The following is a 19804-nucleotide window of genomic DNA, read 5'->3' as shown; positions in this document are numbered from 1 at the left end:
GCATTGGGGGTCAGAGGATCTCCAGCTAAAGGAGCTAAAGACTCCCTTGTCTAGGACCCCGTGGTATTTATTAAACACAATTTGTCCTAAGGCAGGTGGAGATATACATTTCTTTTTTTCTTTTTTTTTTTTTAAATATATTTTATTGATTTTTTACAGAGAGGAAGGGAGAGGGATAGAGAGTTAGAAACATCGATGAGAGAGAAACATCGATCAGCCGCCTCCTGCACACCCCCCACTGGGGATGTGCCCGCAACCAAGGTACATGCCCTTGACCGGAATCGAACCCGGGACCCTTGAGTCCGCAGGCCGACGCTCTATCCACTGAGCCAAACCGGTTTTGGCGGAGATATACATTTCAAAGGGTAGGGTAACAGAAGCATTGTCAGTTTAGGGAGTAGCTACAGCTGTTCAGGTGTTTGGCCAACAGGAGGCAATAAAATGCCCTGAGCTGTCTGGCAGTTAACAATCCTATTCAGGTTTGGGGGAAGTGCCATGTAGTTTACAGGTAAACTACATATGTGGCTCACCCTTGTTGAGCCTCCCAAGTCCCATCAACCTTTTCTTTTGACAGAATGCTTGTAATTATTACTTGCTGGAATTGGTTCCCGGCAATATGTCATCTCCCTTAGGGGAAAAGCAACTCAAAATGTGCCCCGGGTAACAACATCATTTGCACCTTTTCTTTAACCTGCCCTTTCCCTCCATTGCCTTACCTCTTCTCACCTTGATCATGTCAGCAGTTTCCCAACTGTCTTCAGGCCTCTGGTTTGTGTTTCATCTCCTCCTCTGTGAGAATGCTCTTTGTTGACATGCATACTAGTTACTTCATGATCTGGCTCTTACCGATCTTCCCAAGTTTGTCTTTTTCTACTTCTCATCCTTTTCAACCACACTTTAAGTTACAGCCATATCAACTGCATTTACAGAACCCCGAATTACTGTGAACTTTTGCATCTCCATGCCTTTGCACATTCTCTGACATATATGTAGAATCTGCCCTGGCTATCTATCGCTGCATAACAAACCACCCAAAACTTAGTGGCTTAAAGCAATCATGTATTATTAACACAGGTTCAGCTGAGTGGTTTTCATTTGGGGTCCCCCTGTTATTGAAATCAGATGATGGCTGAGGCCAGAGTTATCTGCTGGCCTTTTTATTCCTGCCTGGCACCTGGGCCAGGCTGGCTGGACCAGCTCAGGCTGGCTAGGTATCTCCCTCCTTGTCTCCATGTGACCTCTCTGTAGGGCTACTTGGGCTTCCTCACAGCATGGCCATCTCAGGGAAGTTGGACTCCTTACATGGCATTTGATTTTCACTGAGAGTACATTCTAAGAGACCCAGGCAGAACTTACAGGCCTCATATGACCTAGCCCTGGAATTCTGTCAGCATCATTTCCACCTTCTCCCACCCCCCAGCAGGCCATCCCAGATTTAAATGGGGTGGAGAAATAGACCTCACCTCTCAGTGTGGGTTTTTCTTGCCTGTCTAGAGAGGGTAGAAAATGACAATGACCTTCTTGGAGATAAACAGCTACAATGTCTTCCACCTCTTGTTCTGGAAAATTGCTATTTGTTCATTTAACACCAGTCATATGTCACTTTTGTAAATTTATCCCTTTTCTACCAAAGAAGAATTAACCTCTAAGTCCAAGAAAATTATTCCAGAAAACCTGGGCAAATAAGTTAGGAAGGAAGACTGTTCCATGATTATGCATCTATCACCATTCTTGTCACACTGTGTTGTACTTATTGCTGTTTCTATCTCCATGACCACACATTTTTTTTGAGGGCAGGGCTATACCTGATTCATCTCTGTGTCCTTAGGATTTAGCTTAGCAACCAACATGTAGGTGCTCAATAAATAGTGATTGAGGTAAGTGAATTGAATTATTGCTATTTTATAATTTTGCCCTCAGGGCCTATTACTCTTAGACCTAAGCAGTCAGTCAGTCATGAAGAATCTACAGAGCTCCTTTTGTGTACCCAGCAAACCAGCCTCCATTATGGGGCTTCACTCCTCTATATCTGAGGCTTCCACAAAGATAACTACAATATTGAGCATGTATTGAATATTTAGCCTGTGCTAGGTATTATTCTAAGCACTTCATGGATATTCATTAATCAGTCCTCACAATAATGTCATTTGCCAATTATTCCCATCTTACAGATGATGAGACACAGGGAGGCTAGGTATTTTCCCCAAGGCCACAGAGCTGAAATATAGACCAGGTTCTAGAGTACGTATTCTTGGCCTCTGTGCTCTCCACCAATGTCCTGTCCTGAACTCAGCATTTCAGAGCATGTTTAGCAGAATGTCACAGAGATAATAAAGGGTGTCACATGAGCAACATCAAAAGGACAAAGGCTGTTTCACCTAAAGAAAGAGCTACTTGGGAACAAGCCCCTATGGATTCAAATACTTGAAAGACTGACTTGTTCTCAGAGACTTCTGTTGGAGTCAAGAAAATTAGTGATGGTCCAGCCAGTATGGCTCAGTTGGTTGAGCATCATCCCATGTACCAAGAGGTCACCTGTTTGATTCCTGGTTAGGGCACATGCCTGGATTGCAGGCTTGACCCCCCTAGCAGGGGACATGCAGGAGGCAGCGTATGGATGCTTCTCTCTCATTGATGTTTCTCTCTCTTTCTTCCTTCCTCTCTCTCTAAAAATATAAACAAATCAGTGTTGCCGTGGTGTGATGGAGAACTGTCTGATGTCCCCTGAGAGTTTGGGCTACCCTGAAAAGTCATGAGTTCCCCATCTCTTGGAGGATGTATGCCAATGTCCCTTTTGACATTATATGTCCCCTTTTCCCTCACCGCCTGTTTTCCAGTCTGTGAAAAAAAAAAATGTGGTATTCCTTACTTGGCATGAATTTTTGAAAGTGAAGTTCATGTTTGTTAAGCACTAAGAAGTTTTCAGATGAAAAGAAGTACGGGCTGTGCATGATTACGTGTTCCCAAGCTCTCTGATCTTCACCTAGAGGCTCGGGCGTCTGAGAGGAAGGTTAAATAATGTAGAAGGCTAACTCTGATGTCTCTGCCTTTATCAAGGTTTACTAGTACCTATCTGAACAATGCAAGGTTCTTTAATGTTGAGACAATTATATAGCTCATCCTTTGAAACTTTCCATATTCATAATTGCCAATTAGCACCCTGATATGGCAAATTCCTGGCCGCTTTAGTTCAGCAATTACATGACTCAAACCCAGTAAAACAGTGGGAGACCATTTTATTTTGCCGGTCTGCAGGCAGATTCCACCGTAGTAACTGAGTTGACCTACTGCAAATTGGAAACTATTTCCTTACGTATTTCCTTGCAGACTTTGGCTAAGTACACATTGATTTAATAACATGGTTTCTTAGCACAGCCAAAAGACTGTGAGCAATGCAGCATAATTTAGAGGCTGGAACATGCAGGAGAAGTCAAAATCATAGATATCAGCCCTCACCACCTGTGATTCTTATTAACGTTGTGCTTCCTTTTTTACTTGCCTTATGTCTTCCAGCCAAAGCCCAGCCCTCTCAGGGGGACGATGAGAAAGGCCCTCCCAAGAGCCTCCCCTACTCCGTGGAGACCCCATATGGCTTCCATTTAGACCTGGACTTCCTCAAGTATGTGGATGACATTGAGAAGGGAAACACCATCAAGAGGATTCCTATCCACAGGAGGGCCAAGCAGGCCAAGTTTAGCACTTTGCCCCGAAACTTCAGCCTTCCCGACAGCGGGGCTCGCTTGCAGACTGCTCTTTCCCACCAAACCTGGTCCCCAGCGCTGTCCAGGAAGGTGTCGCTGGGGACCGAGGAGCGAACCCCGTCTCTGCCACTTGGTGAGCACCCCCAAGCCTCCGCGGGTGGGAGTGAGGGGAGCTACCACAGGAAGGCCCTGCTGGCAGAGGCTGCCAGGCAGCTGGAGGCCGCTGCCCCCCGGGACCCGGAGCTGACCTCCGGGAGTGGACGGCCCCAGCTTTTGAGAGCATCCAGCATGCCAGCCACCCTGCTGCAGAACAGGGCCTCGGAGGACCCCAGCCTGAACGCAGGGCCCCCTGCACCTCCCGCCCTCCCTCCACTTGAGGCTGAAGGCAGCATCTGTGACGGCACCTTTGGCCCTGCAGAAGGATTTGTGGGTGTTCACGACTCCACGCCAGGAGCAGCAACCCAACCCAAAGGCAGAGTGTTTCGAGACCTGGTGCCGGGGATTCCGGAGCTGGTTCGGGAGAGGGCTGAGCCTCCTCAGGGTGCAGAAGAGGTCCCACAGCACCTGTCTCTCCCAAGGCCTCCCTTCGCATCCCAGAATGAGCTTGTAGTTTCAGAGGATGCACAAGACGAACTTCACCCCAGAGGAGCAGAGGTGGTGTTCAGCCCTGGCTGCCTGACACCAAGCCCTCCACCTCTGCCATCACCCATCCCTGAGACTGAGCTCCCCCTCGAAGAAATCGATCTCAACATCAGTGAGATCCCGCCCCCGCCTCCTGTGGAGGTGGATGTGAGAAGCATTGGCATCCGGGTCACAGAGGAAAGCCTGGGCCTTGCCCCCGCAGATCCTGGCAGCATCTCCAGCCTGAGGCAGCAGCTCCTGGCCCTGGAGGGGGAGTTGTCTGAAAAAACAGAGGAGCTGGCCCAGGTCAGAGCTGCCCTCCAGCAACAGGAGGAGGAAATCAAGGCTAAGAGGCAGAGGATTCAAGAGCTGGAGTGCACAGTCGCTCAACTGGCAGAAAAGCTTAGCCATGAGAAGACCAAAGACACTCAGGGCCAAGTGGATGTCATGGTCAACACTGAGCCTCTCCGGGGACTCCTAACCAGGGAGTCTTGTGACAAGAGTATTGGTGTTAACCTTCTGAGCAGCACGGAATCTGAAAGTTGGGGGGCCCGAGGAGAGGAGAATGACCTGTGTGGGCAGGACAGTCATAAACAGGGGGATCAGAGCCCAGCAGAATTTGTGCCACCATCCCAGCTGTCACTGCCACAGGACCCCGAGATGGTCCTCACCTCTTCTTTACATAGCTGCCTCTCCACTGAGCTCAGGATCGAAGAAGCAAGCTCTGAGCTGGAGGAAGACCCTCAGGTCGGGGGAGCAGGAGACTCTTCATGGAGCAGAGACATAAAGGCTCCCTCAGCAGGGAAGGAGGAGGCCAGTTCAGAGCTCCCAGGAAAGGAGGGCCCGGGAAGGCCACCCAGCTCACCCACAGATGCCACTATCGGGCAATACGTTAAGAAGATCCAGGAGCTCCTGCAGGAGCAGTGGAGCTGCCTGGAGCACGGGTACCCGGAGCTGGCCAGTGCCATCAAGCAGCCCGCCTCCAAGCTCAGCAGCATCCAGCGCCAGCTCCTGAGCTCCCTCAACCTGCTGCTGTCTGCCTACTCTGCCCAGGCTCCAGCCCAGAAGGAGTCCCCGGCCCCCTCCTCCTCTCCACCACCAATGGGTAAATACTGGTGCCTGAGACAGGGAACTATTTCTCCTTAATGGGACAAGCCAAAGGGGAAAGGGGCTTTAATTGCATGCATATGTTTTTAAAAGATTTAAGCACCTCTAGGAACCTAGTGTAATAAAAACTGACCTATGTAACAGTGGAGGCTCTGTGCCCCTGTTCGTGTCCTTGCTCTGAGGTTAGGATTGACTGAAGCATGTACAGCTGTTCAGATATAGTACAGGGCACAGAGATGCCAGCCGGGGGTGGGGGGGGTGGTACATAGGAGCTTAAATCCAGCCCACTCGCCACCTCTTCACTTGCCAAGCCTTCAGCACTGTGTCCACCCAGAGGGGTGCCTATATCTCATTTGCATGGCACAAAGGCAAGGTCTGGGGTGGACAGTGGCCCTGGTTGTGTGTGCTCTAAACCTCAGCCTCCCTTCATTGTTTCCTGAGATCCTCTCTGGTTCTTATACATTAGAGGTTTTCTCTGGCCTAATTTTGCAGGAATGTTATATTGAGATCTGAACATTGTGTGTGTGTGTGTGTGTGTGTGTGTGTGTGTGTGTGTGTGAGAGAGAGAGAGAGAGAGAGAGAGAGAGAGAGAGAGAGAGAGAGAGGTTGAGTGACGCATGTTGACCCTTTGGCTGAGCGGCACTTCCTCTTGTAACAGACCATACACTGTTGAGTAAAGTGGAACCATATTTTGCTTTGCTCAATGAGCAGCATGCGAGTCTGCTTCCTGCCACAGATTGCAAATTGCCTGCTTTCTCATTACTTCATGCTAGTTCTAATCTTGCCCATTAGGAAATGCCTCGTCTACCTTTGAGCACAGCCAAAGAAGACTTGTGCTCTTGCTCATGTGTCTCCCATGCCTCTCCCACATCACGGTGTCAACTGGCCGAGGTGGGAGCAGAGGTGGGACCAGGAGTCACGTGAACTAACTTCTGTTCTTAGAACTAACGGACTGCCTCCTTTTCTGCCATTTGCTGAGCAAGGCTGAGCCTCGGACTTCCCAGCTGTAAGACATAGACAACAATGGCACCCACACCACATGGCTCTTTCTAAAGAGTGCTCCCACTGTCAACCACACAGAGGGGCTTTGTGACCAGGGACACTTCAGCTGGCACTCACCAGAAGGCTAGGCCTCCTCCAAGACCCTCAACATATATGATTGACATCATCTAGTTCCCTGTCCCTTTCTCCCCCTTCACACACCTTCACTCTGGATCCCCTCAAAGCAAGAGTCTCGGTTTTGCTGCATCCGGGGGCATCTCCAAGATCATTCTAACCTGTGCTGTTGTGTCTGCCTAGAGCTCTCCCCGTCGACCAGCCTTAAATCCATAATGAAAAAGAAAGACTATGGCTTCCGTGCAGGAGGTAATGGGACCAAAAAGAACCTTCAGTTTGTTGGGGTTAACGGTGGGTAAGCATCGCTCGTGAAGCCCAGACTGCCCCCCACACTGCCTACCCTCTGTCGTCTCAGCTCTCTTTTCCTAGGGGAAAGCATCTGGTTTTCATTCTTCTTCAAGAGAATTACTCTCAATGGCCCTTTAAAACTCCATCTCGGGGTTGCATGTGTTTGGCTCCTTGCCAGCTGTGGTCTGTTGGATCCTGTGCTTTTAATATGTTTTAGCTTTGGTGTCCCCGGGGCCAGAATTCCAGGTGGATTCTGGGAGTTGAGGGGCACGTGGGCCCTTACCAAAGACATGTAATCTGAACCACAACACTGAAACTAGGACAAACTCTTAATTTGTTGAACTTTAAATTTCAGCCATTTGATATTTTTTCTTTCTTTGACTAACTTACGGCAAACCAAACCAACATTTTTTAGGAGGAAGAAAAACAAACAATGTCTGTTGACTTAGAACATAAACTATACCGTATATATTCCAGAGAGTAAATCACTGTTTAGAATATTTTCTAAATAAGTTATTCAATAAGCATTTCTGAAATGCCAACAATGTCTTAGGTGGTGGGTATAAAAATGTCAAATAAATCGTGGCCCCTGCCTTTAGCTCACAGTGTGGGCCTGGGCAAAGATAACACAGGAAATAAAGAGATGTTGATATGATGAGATGAGTTCTAATAAAGAAGGAAGCGTAGGCTGCTATGGAAACCCAAAGGAGGGGCACCCAGCCCAGCCAGTGGGGGGTCTAAGAGGCTGCCCGGAAGTGGTAGGAATCCCTGTTTATTTGGGTCAGACTAGGAGGAAGACACCAGATGCAAACAACAGTGACATTACTGTTGTACATTCTGTGAGGGAAACGTCAGAAATGACGAAATGGGTTCATAGGAGAGTTGCTGTTCCTACTCCTGCTAACGTCAGACACTGTGGCCCGAGGAGAAGCTGTTTAGTGTTGAGCTTTCACCAGTTCGTGTACAGTGAAGGAGGATTCGCCTAATCTCAAAGTGTAAAGCAGGCCCCCTACTGCTGGCTCCTGCCTTTCTTCCTTCCAATGTGCTGAGGCAGGCCCATCTTAGGGGCCTTTGCATCTGCTGTCCACTCGGCTTAAAGTGCTCCCTTCCCAGATAGTGCTTAGTAGTTGTCACTCGAAGTGCAGTGTTTTTCAACCGTGGCTGCACCTGGGGGAGCCTTTAAAAATAGCAGTGCCTGGGTCTCCTCCCTGAAGGCTCCAGCTTAATTAGTCTGGAGTGTAGTACAGGTATTGGGAATTTTAAACCCTGTCAAGTGATTCTAATATGCAGCCAAGGTTAAAAAGTTCTGCTTGAATTAAAGTAGTTAGTCCCTCCTCCCATCACTCTAGCCCAGTGGTCGGCAAACTGCGGCTTGCGAGCCACATGTGGCTCGCGAGCTGCGGTTTGCCGCTCTGTTGACTAATGAGTTTGCCGACCACTGTTCTAGCTCATTACTCTATATTATTTTATTCAATTCTCAGTACTTACTATTTGAATATATTTTTTACATGTTTATTTTCTGCCTCTCCCTACTAGAATATAAGTTCAGTTAGGACAGGGACTTTGATGTATACTTAGAATGGTGTCTGGCACATAGTAGGTACTCAATAAATTTCTGTTGCATGAATGAATGAACGAACTTCCAGGTGAAGTTTTTATGGAAACAATTTTAATATAGGAGCTCCTTGGTAATCATATTATATCCCCTATTCTCTTAACCACAAAAGCAAAAGGTTGTTCCAAGCACAATAGAGGAAGAAATATTCAGGGTTTAAACAAGACAGATTGTGAACATACCAAACAACAGGCTGGGTTTGCAAATACAGTAAACATAAGGGCCACCATTCAGAGAAAGGGCATGAAGGGGTTCAGTGTAAGCTGCAGTCTCCCCAGTCTCTGTGGCAGTGTCTAGTGGCCCTAAAGCCTGAAATCTTCATCCATTGGAGGTCTCCTGTTGAGCATCAGCAGAGGAACCAATACATCTCCCAGGACTTTCCTCCATGGTCTCTGGTCTGCCACCTTAATAGAGTTGCATATAATTGAACATGAGGGTTATAGCTGGAGCAGGAGGAGCCCAGGTGAAGTGGCAGCCCATGCCCTCCTTTGCTATTCCAAGCAATAGTTGAAATAGGCTGCAGCTGAGAAAGGCAAATGCTGGGTTCAGGTATTCTGACTGGGAGTAGACACTGATGGCTCCTTCCTTGTCAGGTGGAAAATGGGCTATAATGAGGGAGGGGGGGCTAAAGAGAAGTCTCACAGTCACCCAAAGACATGAAAATGTGTCAGGCAATTCAGAAAACTGAGAGTGGGGATGGGAAATGTTTACCAAATGTTGGTTCTCCTCTGGGCAGGGCATTAGGATTCCAACAGCAAATGCTTTTGTAAGAACCTTGGGTTGCCTGACTGCATCATCCGAATGCATTGGTCAATTAGGGCATGTGCTACCAAGATCTTAGTTAATGATCTTTTCTCCCCAAATGGCCTCTGGCATTAGAGTCAGAGCTCTTAATCTCACTTATCTCTGACACCAAGGTTTCTGGGAGCCCCTTGTCCAGGCCTGAAGGTATAGAGAATGGAGGGTGTGGTTAGCAAGCTGGGAAGGGTTAGCTAAAGCCCACTAGGTCTCATTCTTGTTGAACGGGCATTGGGCAGGAAGCACAGAACAAGTCACCTCTGTCTCCTTTCCCAGCTATGAGACCACCTCCAGCGAGGAGACCAGTGGTGAGGACAGCTCCCCAGAAGACTTGTCTGACAGCGAGGCTGAGAAGAAACGTGATGGCCCAGAACATAGGTGGGGCAAGGATGCCCACCCAGGCTGCAAGGCAGGGCAAGGCATCTCCGAGGGCACCTGCAACACAGGCCAGGGAAAAGGGCCTGGGGAAGAACCCCCCCTTCCCAAGGCTGAGAGGTGAGTCAGATGGGTATAGATTAGGACACATGAACTTTTGAGATAGGACAGGGGTGTTTATTCATCCTTTTATTCAATCATTTGTTCTTTTGTTTTTTCATTCACCAATATTTATTGAGTTTCTAATCTATGTCAGGTACTGTGCACTAGTTGAACTAAATAGATGTAACTCCTGCCTTCATGGGTATACTGTCATAGATTGAGCTCTACAGATAAAGCTAATATTGGCCTAGCACTGGGAATATGAAGGACATGCATTCTTATATAGTTGTAAAAACAACCCTTCAAGGTAGAAACGTTTATAATCTCCACTTTATAGGTGTGGAAACAGAGGCGTAGGGAAGTTAAATGACTCAGCTAGCAGAGCAGGGATTCGACCAAGTCTTTTCTGATTCTTACCCACACACTTTTCTGCCTCTCCCATTTGCTATGCTGATGTAACTCTTTGAAAGTAATGGGAGGTCATGTGGCATGATGAAAGAGTACAGTTGGGCATACCTGGATTAAAATCCTATCTCTGCACAGTGTTATTTTAGACAGGGTACTTAAGCTGTGGTCACCTCAGTTACTTCATCTGTAAAATGTAGATAACAGCAACCAGATAGGTTTGATCTCAGGACTGGATGAGGAAAAGTATGTATAATGCCTATCGTAGTGCCTGCCACATAGTAGGCTCTCAATGAGTGGTAGAAATAAGTACAGTAAAAAGGGCAGTGTGCTCTTCTCACTCTTCAGAGGAGCTCAGAGGCCACGCCTCATCATCAGGACACTGTATTCACCCCATATTTCTGAGGAATGCCCTTATCCTGGGAAGTGGCCCAGTTTGAGCTGCTGAGAATGAAGTCAAGCTAGAGAATAACCTTTTTCATCAACATGGAGACTGATACATATATTTTTTTCTTTAGATATAAACCCTCTGAAGAATTTCTTAATGCATGCCAGGCATTGAGCCAATATCTGCCAGACACCGGGACCACCACCGACCAGCTCTTGGTACTCTGATTTTTCATTGTCATGTAGAGATTCCCATATTGTTTAAGCCATCAGTTCCAACTGCATGACGTTGGTCCCTTAGCTGAGGCAGCAGTGTGAGTCCCTTCCCTCTGGGTGCTCTCTCATTTGCCCAGATTTTGCCTGTTGCCTAAGGTGATGGATTATGCTGAGAAAGTGAAACTGACAGATATACCCTGGAAAGCAAGCCTGGTGCTCAGAGGCTTTTATCAAGGGTTATTAGGCATCACACCCTGGATGTGTGTCATACAATTATTTGTGGCTTAGGCTCAAAATTGCCTTGATCAAGTGAAGCGAACTGTGGGGAGAATGGAAAAGAGCATGTGGAATAGCAATCCTGGGTTCTATTCCCAGGAGCACCATCTTTGAGATATTGGTCAAGCCAGCTCAACAGTCAGGGCCTCAATTTCCCCATTAGTAAAATAAGGGTGGTAGGCAACATTTCCCCAATTACCCTCAAGCCCTAGCATTTAATTTTGTAGTCTTTACTCTTTTTTTTGGAAGTGTACCTACTGGCAAGAGACCAAGAGCAAGAAACTACATCTGCTTGTTCCTTAACACCTTTATGGCCCATGGAGATTTAAACATGTAACAATGGGGTTCTACTTTTAAGCAAGAGATACAAGCTATGAGAGCAGCTGATAAGACCCAATGTGTAACAACTTGTAAGCATTTTTCAAAGCCTGTTTTCTTCTCTTTTGCAGAACTGTAGGAGTAAAAACGATCAATTCAACCCAACCCATTTTTGCTACTTTATCTTAGCTGATTTGGTAAATAACTGTTCCCAGATTGTTAAAAAACAACAACAATAAGTGATGTGGATATTGATTAAAATTCCTGTTACTTATTCTTGAATGAATTACAGAACTAATTTATTCCTTAGCTCTCCACTTAAAATCTATCACTATATTCCTTAATATTAGGGTCTTTTTTCTAATTCTCCTAAAGATTCCATGGGCAAAGGAGTTGTTATATAAAAAAGTGTTTCATCCACAAAAGATTCCACTATTTCTGCCTAGAAAAGTGGTTTGCAGATATGCAAGCCTGACACCATACCCATGTTAGGATCAGAGCACAAGACCCCTGCCATCCTACCTCAGAGAGAAAGCAGGCTGTACAAGGACCTCACTCTGTAGAGCCGTGGGAGGTTAGGGAGCTAGCCCCTTTTTGCACCCAATTTTGTAGACAAGACCAGTAAGGTTCAAAAGGTTATATGACTTCCAAGGTCACATAGCTGAGCCAGGACTTATATCTGGCCACGTTGGTTTAGTGACTCCAAATCCAGTACTCTTTCCAGAATGAGTGTGGAATCATTTCTGATATTGGCATCCCCAGAGTTAGGTAATCTAACCATGTTCCATTTTAAACACCGAGGCCATGTCACACAGAGTTGATGTCATTTGCTCTGGAACTCTCCTCATTCGTGGTTGCAAGGAACTGAGCCCTGTGGATAGTGGGGTCCTGCCCTGGGTTATTCAACTGTTCCTTTGAAGGTCCTAGCAAAACTTAAGAGCAAAAACTCATTCCAGCACAGCTGTTGGGGTTTTGTGTTGAGCAGAAGTTAGTTGTGTTGTTTGCCTTGGCTTTCAGCATTGCTCCAATCAGTAAAATGTTGTGACTTTCTGTCTGTGTCTATTGAAAACACATACGTCCTGGTCGAGTCTGGGCTAAGGTCAATATAGACTGGCTGGATGCACATGAATGAGAAGGTCTTGGTTATCCTAAACTTACAGGTAGACTCGAACTGTCACCCAGCAAAGTGCTTTGTTACTGATTACTGCATTGCGCTCCCCGTCCCCCTTTCCACCTCATCCGGGACAGGAGCAATCACACAGGTTCCAAGTATGTATGTTGCTGCATCCTCAACCCCACTAGCCCTGAGCCCTCCAGGAGTCAGTCACATGGAGAGTTAGAGGGAGCAAACGAATAGAAGTGGAAGCATCCAAAGCTGACTTTTCCTGGTAGAAACGAATACCTCAGCTGGAGCTCCCCAGGCCAGATAACCTTCCGGAATTGGAATCTTTTGGTATTTCAGAGGCAAAACTTGAACACCATCAGTCAAGAGTGGTTTCGCGTCTCTAGCCGGAAGTCATCGAATCCTGCTGTGGTGGCTGCCTACCTCCAGCCTCACTCCCCACACTTCCTAAAGCTGCTTGTCAACTTGGCTGATGGAAACGGAAACACAACCCTTCACTACAGTGTGTCCCACTCCAACTTCTCCATCGTCAAGCTGCTGCTGGAGACAGGTCAGAAATGGTTGCATCGATGCTCTGGGTCCCTCCCTGAAGGGCAGTTCTGGTACTCTCTTCTTTCCAGCAAGGGGATTCTTTTTCTGAGTTCCTTCTGTTTTCTAGGAACTGGGCGAGACTATTTTGCTTTTAGCATATCATTTATGCTTCACCACACTCTGTGATGTGGGGATTATTTTTCTCATGTTGCAGTTGAGAACACTGAGGCTTAGGTCACAGTGATGGTAAATAGTAGAGTCAGGTTTTGTATTCAGCCTGTCTAACTCCAAATCTATACCACATTACCTCTAGGAAGGTCACATGTTACCATCTTTGTAAGGATTTTTAATAAAGGTCATGGCGGGGGTAGAGGGACTGGGTGAAAAAGGTGAAGAGGTTAAGCAAAAAACAACAACAGAAACTCATAGACAGACAACAGTATGGTGATTACCATAGGGAAATGGGGTGGGGGGGGGGGGCAGTAGAGAAGGTAAAGGGGACATAAATGGTGATGGAAAGAGACATGACTTGGGATGGTGAACACACAATATAATATACAGATGATGTATTATAGAATTGTACCCCCCTTAAACCTATATAATTTTATTAACCAATGAATCCCAATAAACTCAATTAAAAAAACAAAGGCCCTGGCTCTATTTGGCCAGTTTGACTCAATTTGATTCATTCATCCTTCATCAGATATACTGTATGTGTGGATTACCAGTGAGCTCCACACTAGCTAATACTAACAGCTACACACTAGCTAGGGGTCATTTCTACCCAACAGAACTCAGCAAACTCAGTCAAATGTGGCTTTTGTCTGTCTCTTCCTTTCAGTATCCTCAGCACCTAGACCAGTTCCTGGCTCACAGTAGGTGTTGAGTGAATATGTGTGTTAAATGAATGAGTGGATGGATGACTCCTGGGAGCTAGGTTAAATTCTAGTAAACTTCCAATTCTCCAAAATTCCATTAAGCAACCTTGAGGCTTTTCACCTGAATCCATAGGTGACACATGTAATAACAGCGTAAAGTTCTTTCTGTATCCCATATCATCAGAGGAAGATGAAGGCATTGAAATACATTGAGCCAGTTTTACTGGATTTCATTTCTTTGTAGTTTCACGGACACCATAATTTTAAGAGGTAGCTCAATTGAGAAAGATACATCATAAAATGGAGATGAACATTTAGTGTGTTCAGTGTTAGGGGCTTTCATTATAAAACATGAGTAACAATGACACCTACTGCTTTTTGAGTGCCTCCTCATTCCAGACAGACAATCGAACCAAGACCCTTTGTGCTGACACTCTAACCACTGAGCAAAACTGGCCAGGGCCCTAAGTCTTTCTTCATGAGAAGAAAGGTCTTTCTTCATGAGGTAGAAAGGATGTAAAGACAAGAATACCATTGTGGACAGTAATAGTAGTAATAGCACTTATTGAGGTTTTACTGTATGGTAGGTGTTCGAAGTACTTTAAATATATAAACTCATTAAATTTACAATAACCCTATGAGACACGTTCTGTTATTATCCCTGTTTTATAGAGGGAATGCTAACAAAGGGCAAGTAACTTGATCTCCTGAGATAGTTTTGTTCTTGTCCAAAAGAGACACAGGCTTTTCAGATAAGCAAACGTACAGGGAAGATTTGGTTTCCCCTTAAGAGGTGGGATTGTTTATACAACACATATCAAGCTGATAATCTTCTACCATCTCCTATGGTGGAGAGGGATACAAATGCATAGTTCCAGGGCTACAAAGCAGAAATTTCTTTTGAATTCTCATTTAATATTTCATCTTTAAAATAAGCCCATTTTTCATTGTTATAAAATGTATATTCTTAATTATTTTAACGTAAAAAGTTGTAGAGATTTTTTTTCCTGTTTTTCTTTTTTCTTTTAGAAAGAGAGAGAGCGAGAGAAGCATTGATGTGAGAGAAACACCAACCAGCTGCCTCCCACATGCACCTTGAGTGGGGATTGAGCCCACAATGTGAGCATGTGCCCTGACCAGGAATCGAACTGGTGACCTGCCACTCTAGCCAAGGCTTTCCCTGTTTTTCAAGTGAGATGGTGTTCCAAAGATTTCCCATTGGCATTTTTCATACTCCCTGGTTTATTACACAGCATATCACCAGGCCTTGGAAAGGACATACAAACACAGCCATCAGCTTAAAAATTACACACAGACCCAGAGAGAGTGAAACTTAAAATGCGTGGCCAGGGGAGTGGTGGGCTTTAGCGCCATATAGACTTGAGCCCCGGTCCCACTTCACCTTTACTTGGGCAGTTTACGTAGCTTCACTGACCTTTGGTGGCCTCATCTGTAAAATGGGAATGTGGTCCGTGCTCTACTTTAAAAGATAAAGTCATGGCCATTGGCCCACTTTGCCACCTGCTGTGGACCTTCCTTGCTGGGTATCCTCAGAAAACCTGTGAAGAAAAGTAGCCAGTTTTAAAGGCTGCTAAAAATAGAAAGCATCGATTCCTTGCCTGGGAAAGGATTGCTCTTATTCAGTAGAGTCTATTGCATTTTAACCAGCAGCATCCTGTTAACAGGCTCAGGCGTCTGGCTCCTGGCCCCTCGGGAGCTGTTCCAGCACTCGTTGCTTCTCTTGCAGGCGTCTGCAACGTAGACCATCAGAACAAAGCTGGCTATACCGCCGTGATGATCACTCCCTTGGCTTCTGCGGAGACCGATGAGGACATGGCTGTTGTCTGGAAGCTCTTAAGAGAAGGAAATGTGAACATCCAAGCTACCCAGGTAGGAGATGTGAACTGATCTCCACTTTTGTAAGTGCGGGAACCTCCCAGTTTTATTCTGCCCGTGGGGTGAGAAATTCCATGTAAATCCACAAAATGTTTTTTAACCCAGGAAGGCTGGGGCTTCCAAATGGCATGTGTCCAAAGCCTGACCATTTGGTTGCCGCAAAAGCTCCTGAGACCCAGACAGGCTGGGACAGAGGGCAGGAAGCTTGTAATTTATGTCCCAGTCTAAAATTGGACAAATTCCACCTGGATTGAAATTCTCGAGCCAGACGTTCCCGCAGTTAGCACCTTCGGAAGGCATGTGCTAGTGGGCCGCTCTAGGAAGCCCTGCAGGTGATCCATCTTAGTCATGAATTGCAGAGCAGTTCAGGTGGTTGGGATGTCTCTGTTCAGCTGCTGGGCTCTCCTACCTGAGAACACAGAGTAGGGGTATGGTCCTAACCCAGTAGGGCTCTGCGTTAGAAAAGGGTCCGTATGGGACAATGGGAACCTACCAAAGGCTACTTTCCGGCCTTCGACAAATACAAGAACAAGCAGAGTGCGTCCAACTCTCCTTTTCCCCCGCAGGGGTCCTCAAACTACGGCCCGCGGGCCACATGCGGCCCGCCGAGGACATTTACCCGGCCCGCCTGGTGCTGCTGCCTGTCCTGCTTAGCAGCTGACTTGTCCCAGGCCCGCAGTGCACATAGGAATTTGTTCATAGTTTTTTTTTTAAACTATAGTCCGGCCCTCCAATGGTCTGAAAGACAGTGAACTGGCCCCCTGTTTAAAAAGTTTGAGGACCCCTGCTAGAGTGATCACAGGTGGTAGATGAACTATCAAGAACTGTGAAGGGCCTGAGATTTTACTTTACCTTAAAGCTGGCAAGTTAGCAGCTACAGTATCATGGGTGCTGGCAGGTGGCACAAGACTCCTGTGCCAGAGGCGAAGGACAGTGTGTTACAACAGTAGTAGCAGCCACAGCATTGGCATTTACACCACTTCCCCGAAACCCAGTTCCCATTTCCTCAGGGCATTGTAAGGAGGGCCAGATCCCTGTGCACAGAGTTGGTTGTGTTGCTGGAGAGGAACCCTGAGCTTAGGGGACCTGAATCTTTTATGCTGGCCAGTAAGCATGTCTGCCCTCTGTTCTGGAGGAGACAGTCTCTGTCTTCCAAAGCTGTTCACTGTACAAACATCCTTAAAAAGACAGTCTAAAACAAATGGGAAGATAGTGCCTCACTCACAAGATATGCATAAATCCAAGGAACCCATGGAAAATTGTCTCCCAACAACATATTAAACTCCACTCCCCCACAACCAAAGTGATTACAGGCCAACCTGATGGCAAAGTCACTTTGCAGACTTTATCTCACAGCTATCCTATTGATGGTGAGAAATAGACATTTGTAGATTATGTTCTGGTTTTCACCTGCTTATAGCTCCCACTGCATATGAGTCAAGCTGTTTTCATTTTAATATGTTTTATATAAACATATGGATTTTTTTCTAAATTGGCCTTCATGCAAGAGGAGATGCTTACCTATGGTCAAAATCAATTCCCTTTTTTCACAGGAGAAACTGATGGTCGAAGAGGGTAAGGGACTCAGCCCAGGTCATCAAAGGAGGGATGGGAATTCATAGCTGCAGTTGCTCCCTTCAGCTCCCCCTGGGGTCCTGACTATGATGAGAGGTGCAGGTACTAGGTTAAATGGGAGTGAGCTGGGAGCTGGGAGTCTCCTGGATAAGCTGCTTATTTCTCATTGTACCTCCAGGGTCCACGCAGCACATGGCGGATAGCAGTGCTCTGTAAATGATCATTAAATTAGATTGTATTGAACTGGACCAGGAAGGAGGTGAGAAAGGAAGGGGCCCTGAATCAGGCAGAGGGGCAGACATGAAGACAATCTGCATATGTCAGCCGGCTTTATAATACCACTTGCAGGGATGGGGCTGGATCTGCTGCTCATGGGGACTCCCTGATCTGGTTACTTCAGTAAACAACCATTACCTCAGGGCTGAGTACAAGCAAACCAAAAAGCAAATGCATCCCCACTCACTGACCATTCTCTCTAACCCTCATAATGGTAACAGTAGTTACCGAGCATTTGCTAAGTGCTCAGGTCTCACAACAACCCCACAAGGCAGGTAATATTTATTGTTAATTGGTTCAATTTGACCAGACCATGAAAAGTTACTGATTCACACAGGCAGTAAGTGTCAGAGCCAGGACTTTTGTGATTGCCAACCCCCTTTTTTTTCTCTAAGCCCCAGCATTCTGGGCCGGGGGGAGGGGGTGGGGGGGTGACGGGGACGCACAATCCATCAGTGCCGGCAGTTTGGCGCTTTAATCAGTGAACACATCAGCAAACGTGTCATTGGCACCTTTACCTGTAAGACACTGTGCTCAGAGCCACGGGGGATCTGAAAGAAGAGAACACATAGTCCTTGCCTTGTTCTTGCAACCTTACAAAGCCCGATGTCCCATCAGAGGGACGAGCCTGATCTGCCTGGAACCCAGGAGAACCATGAGGGCAAATACAATCAATGCCTGAGAGGACTGTGTATACACAAGAAAACCTATGAGAAATGATGGTCAATTTGTAATCAGAAAAATTACTACTTTACAGTATCATACTTACAACTTTTACCTCATTTGATTTCTGCAAAACCCCTGTTAGGTACATAGGATAGATCATTATTACATTAGTTTTTAAGAAAAGAGAAACCAAGATTCAGAGAAGACAAGTGAGGGGTAGAGCAGAACCAGAGCCACGCCCACCGATGATCACAGGGATGTAAGAAACTGTCAATGGATTAGAAATATGGATTAGAAATAACCACAGAGCCATTCGAGATCTTCTTGAGACAAGAGGGCTTGGGGTGCCATTAAACTGACAATCCCAGAGGCGTTCAGAGCAGACCAAGGCTTCCTGAGGAAGTCAGGCTGGGGCAGGCAGTAAGAAGTCATGGTACTGAAGCATCCGGCCCTCATTTATTCCATCATTGGACATGTGTCAGCACATACTAGGTGGGAGGCACTGGGGAGACAGAGATGAAAAAGACAGTCCCTGCCATCAAAACTTTCATTCCTCGAGAAAGAGATTGACAGGTTGTAACGCCAAGTGGTAAGTGCCATGTTGTGAATCCCATGCCTGGGAGTTGGTAGAGGGCTTTAGAGACGATGTAGCTTTTGTCTAGTGTCTTAGAGGACCAGTAGAAGTGTGCCAGTGGAGAAGGATGTGTCCCATACCAAGGGCAGAAGAAAATTCAAGTCACTGGTCATTTTCTGGAGAAGTTATCCCTGAGCACACCCAAGCAGGAGAGGAGTCCGCCCTGTAGGTGGCAGCCTGACCCACCCCTGGGCTCTGTGTGCAGGGAGGCCAGACTGCGCTGATGCTGGGAGTCAGCCACGACAGGGAGGACATGGTCCAAGCGCTACTGAGCTGCCAGGCAGATGTCAACCTGCAGGACCACAATGGATCGTCGGCCCTCATGCTGGCCTGTCACCGTGGCAACGCTGACATGGTGCGGCTGCTCCTGGCACACCCGGCCTGTGACAGCAGCCTGACAGACAAGGTGAGACTCCTAGGGATTAACAAGTAGGTCTTCCCCTTCCTGTAAAGGGCCTTGCCAGCCAGCAGAACTTAATGAACCATATGGCAATAGCAACAGAGTCAACCTCAGAATTGACCTGCTGTGGGATTTAAATGAGATGACCCATGGTAAATGCTTAGAGCCTTGGATTTGGGAAACCCCTAGCCTTTCACACCATCATGAGGGAATGTAACCAGGCCTGGCCTTGGCCCTGACCTCCTCTGGTCATGGCAATAACAGCATGTGGGCTTTAAGGCAGCAGCTTGGATGGGGAGCTTCTGCTGCTCATGGGGACTCCCTGAAGGCTGGATGAAGGAGACAAGTATACATTATGCCTACTCTCTGACAGTGGTCCGCTTACAGAATAACCCACTGCACCAAGCCAACCTGCTTAAAGTTGCAATGCCAGCCGCATGCTTCTTAAATAAACTTCCTTGTAAAGTGATGATAATGATGGTGGTGGTGGCAATGATAAA

The 19804-nt window shown here is 46.7% G+C and overlaps 1 protein-coding gene across 2 annotated transcripts in view; it reads left to right on the top strand.

Moving 5' to 3' along the window:
* KANK4 (KN motif and ankyrin repeat domains 4) overlaps positions 1-19804 on the top strand; it is a 68564-nt gene that overhangs the window by 43342 nt on the left and 5418 nt on the right. For both annotated transcript variants that reach the window (XM_080656950.1, XM_080656951.1), the window contains exons 3-9: positions 3514-5427; positions 6729-6840; positions 9523-9741; positions 10647-10734; positions 12788-12998; positions 15605-15747; positions 19110-19310. In XM_080656950.1, the coding sequence (XP_080513076.1) occupies positions 3514-5427; positions 6729-6840; positions 9523-9741; positions 10647-10734; positions 12788-12998; positions 15605-15747; positions 19110-19310 (2888 nt within the window). The remainder of the gene's footprint in view (positions 1-3513; positions 5428-6728; positions 6841-9522; positions 9742-10646; positions 10735-12787; positions 12999-15604; positions 15748-19109; positions 19311-19804) is intronic.

Source organism: Plecotus auritus (assembly GCF_963455305.1).
Source record: "Plecotus auritus genome assembly, chromosome: 2".
Taxonomy (NCBI): Eukaryota; Metazoa; Chordata; class Mammalia; order Chiroptera; family Vespertilionidae; genus Plecotus; species Plecotus auritus.
Note: the sequence above shows the minus strand (reverse complement) of the source record. Positions and strands in the feature narration are given on the sequence as shown.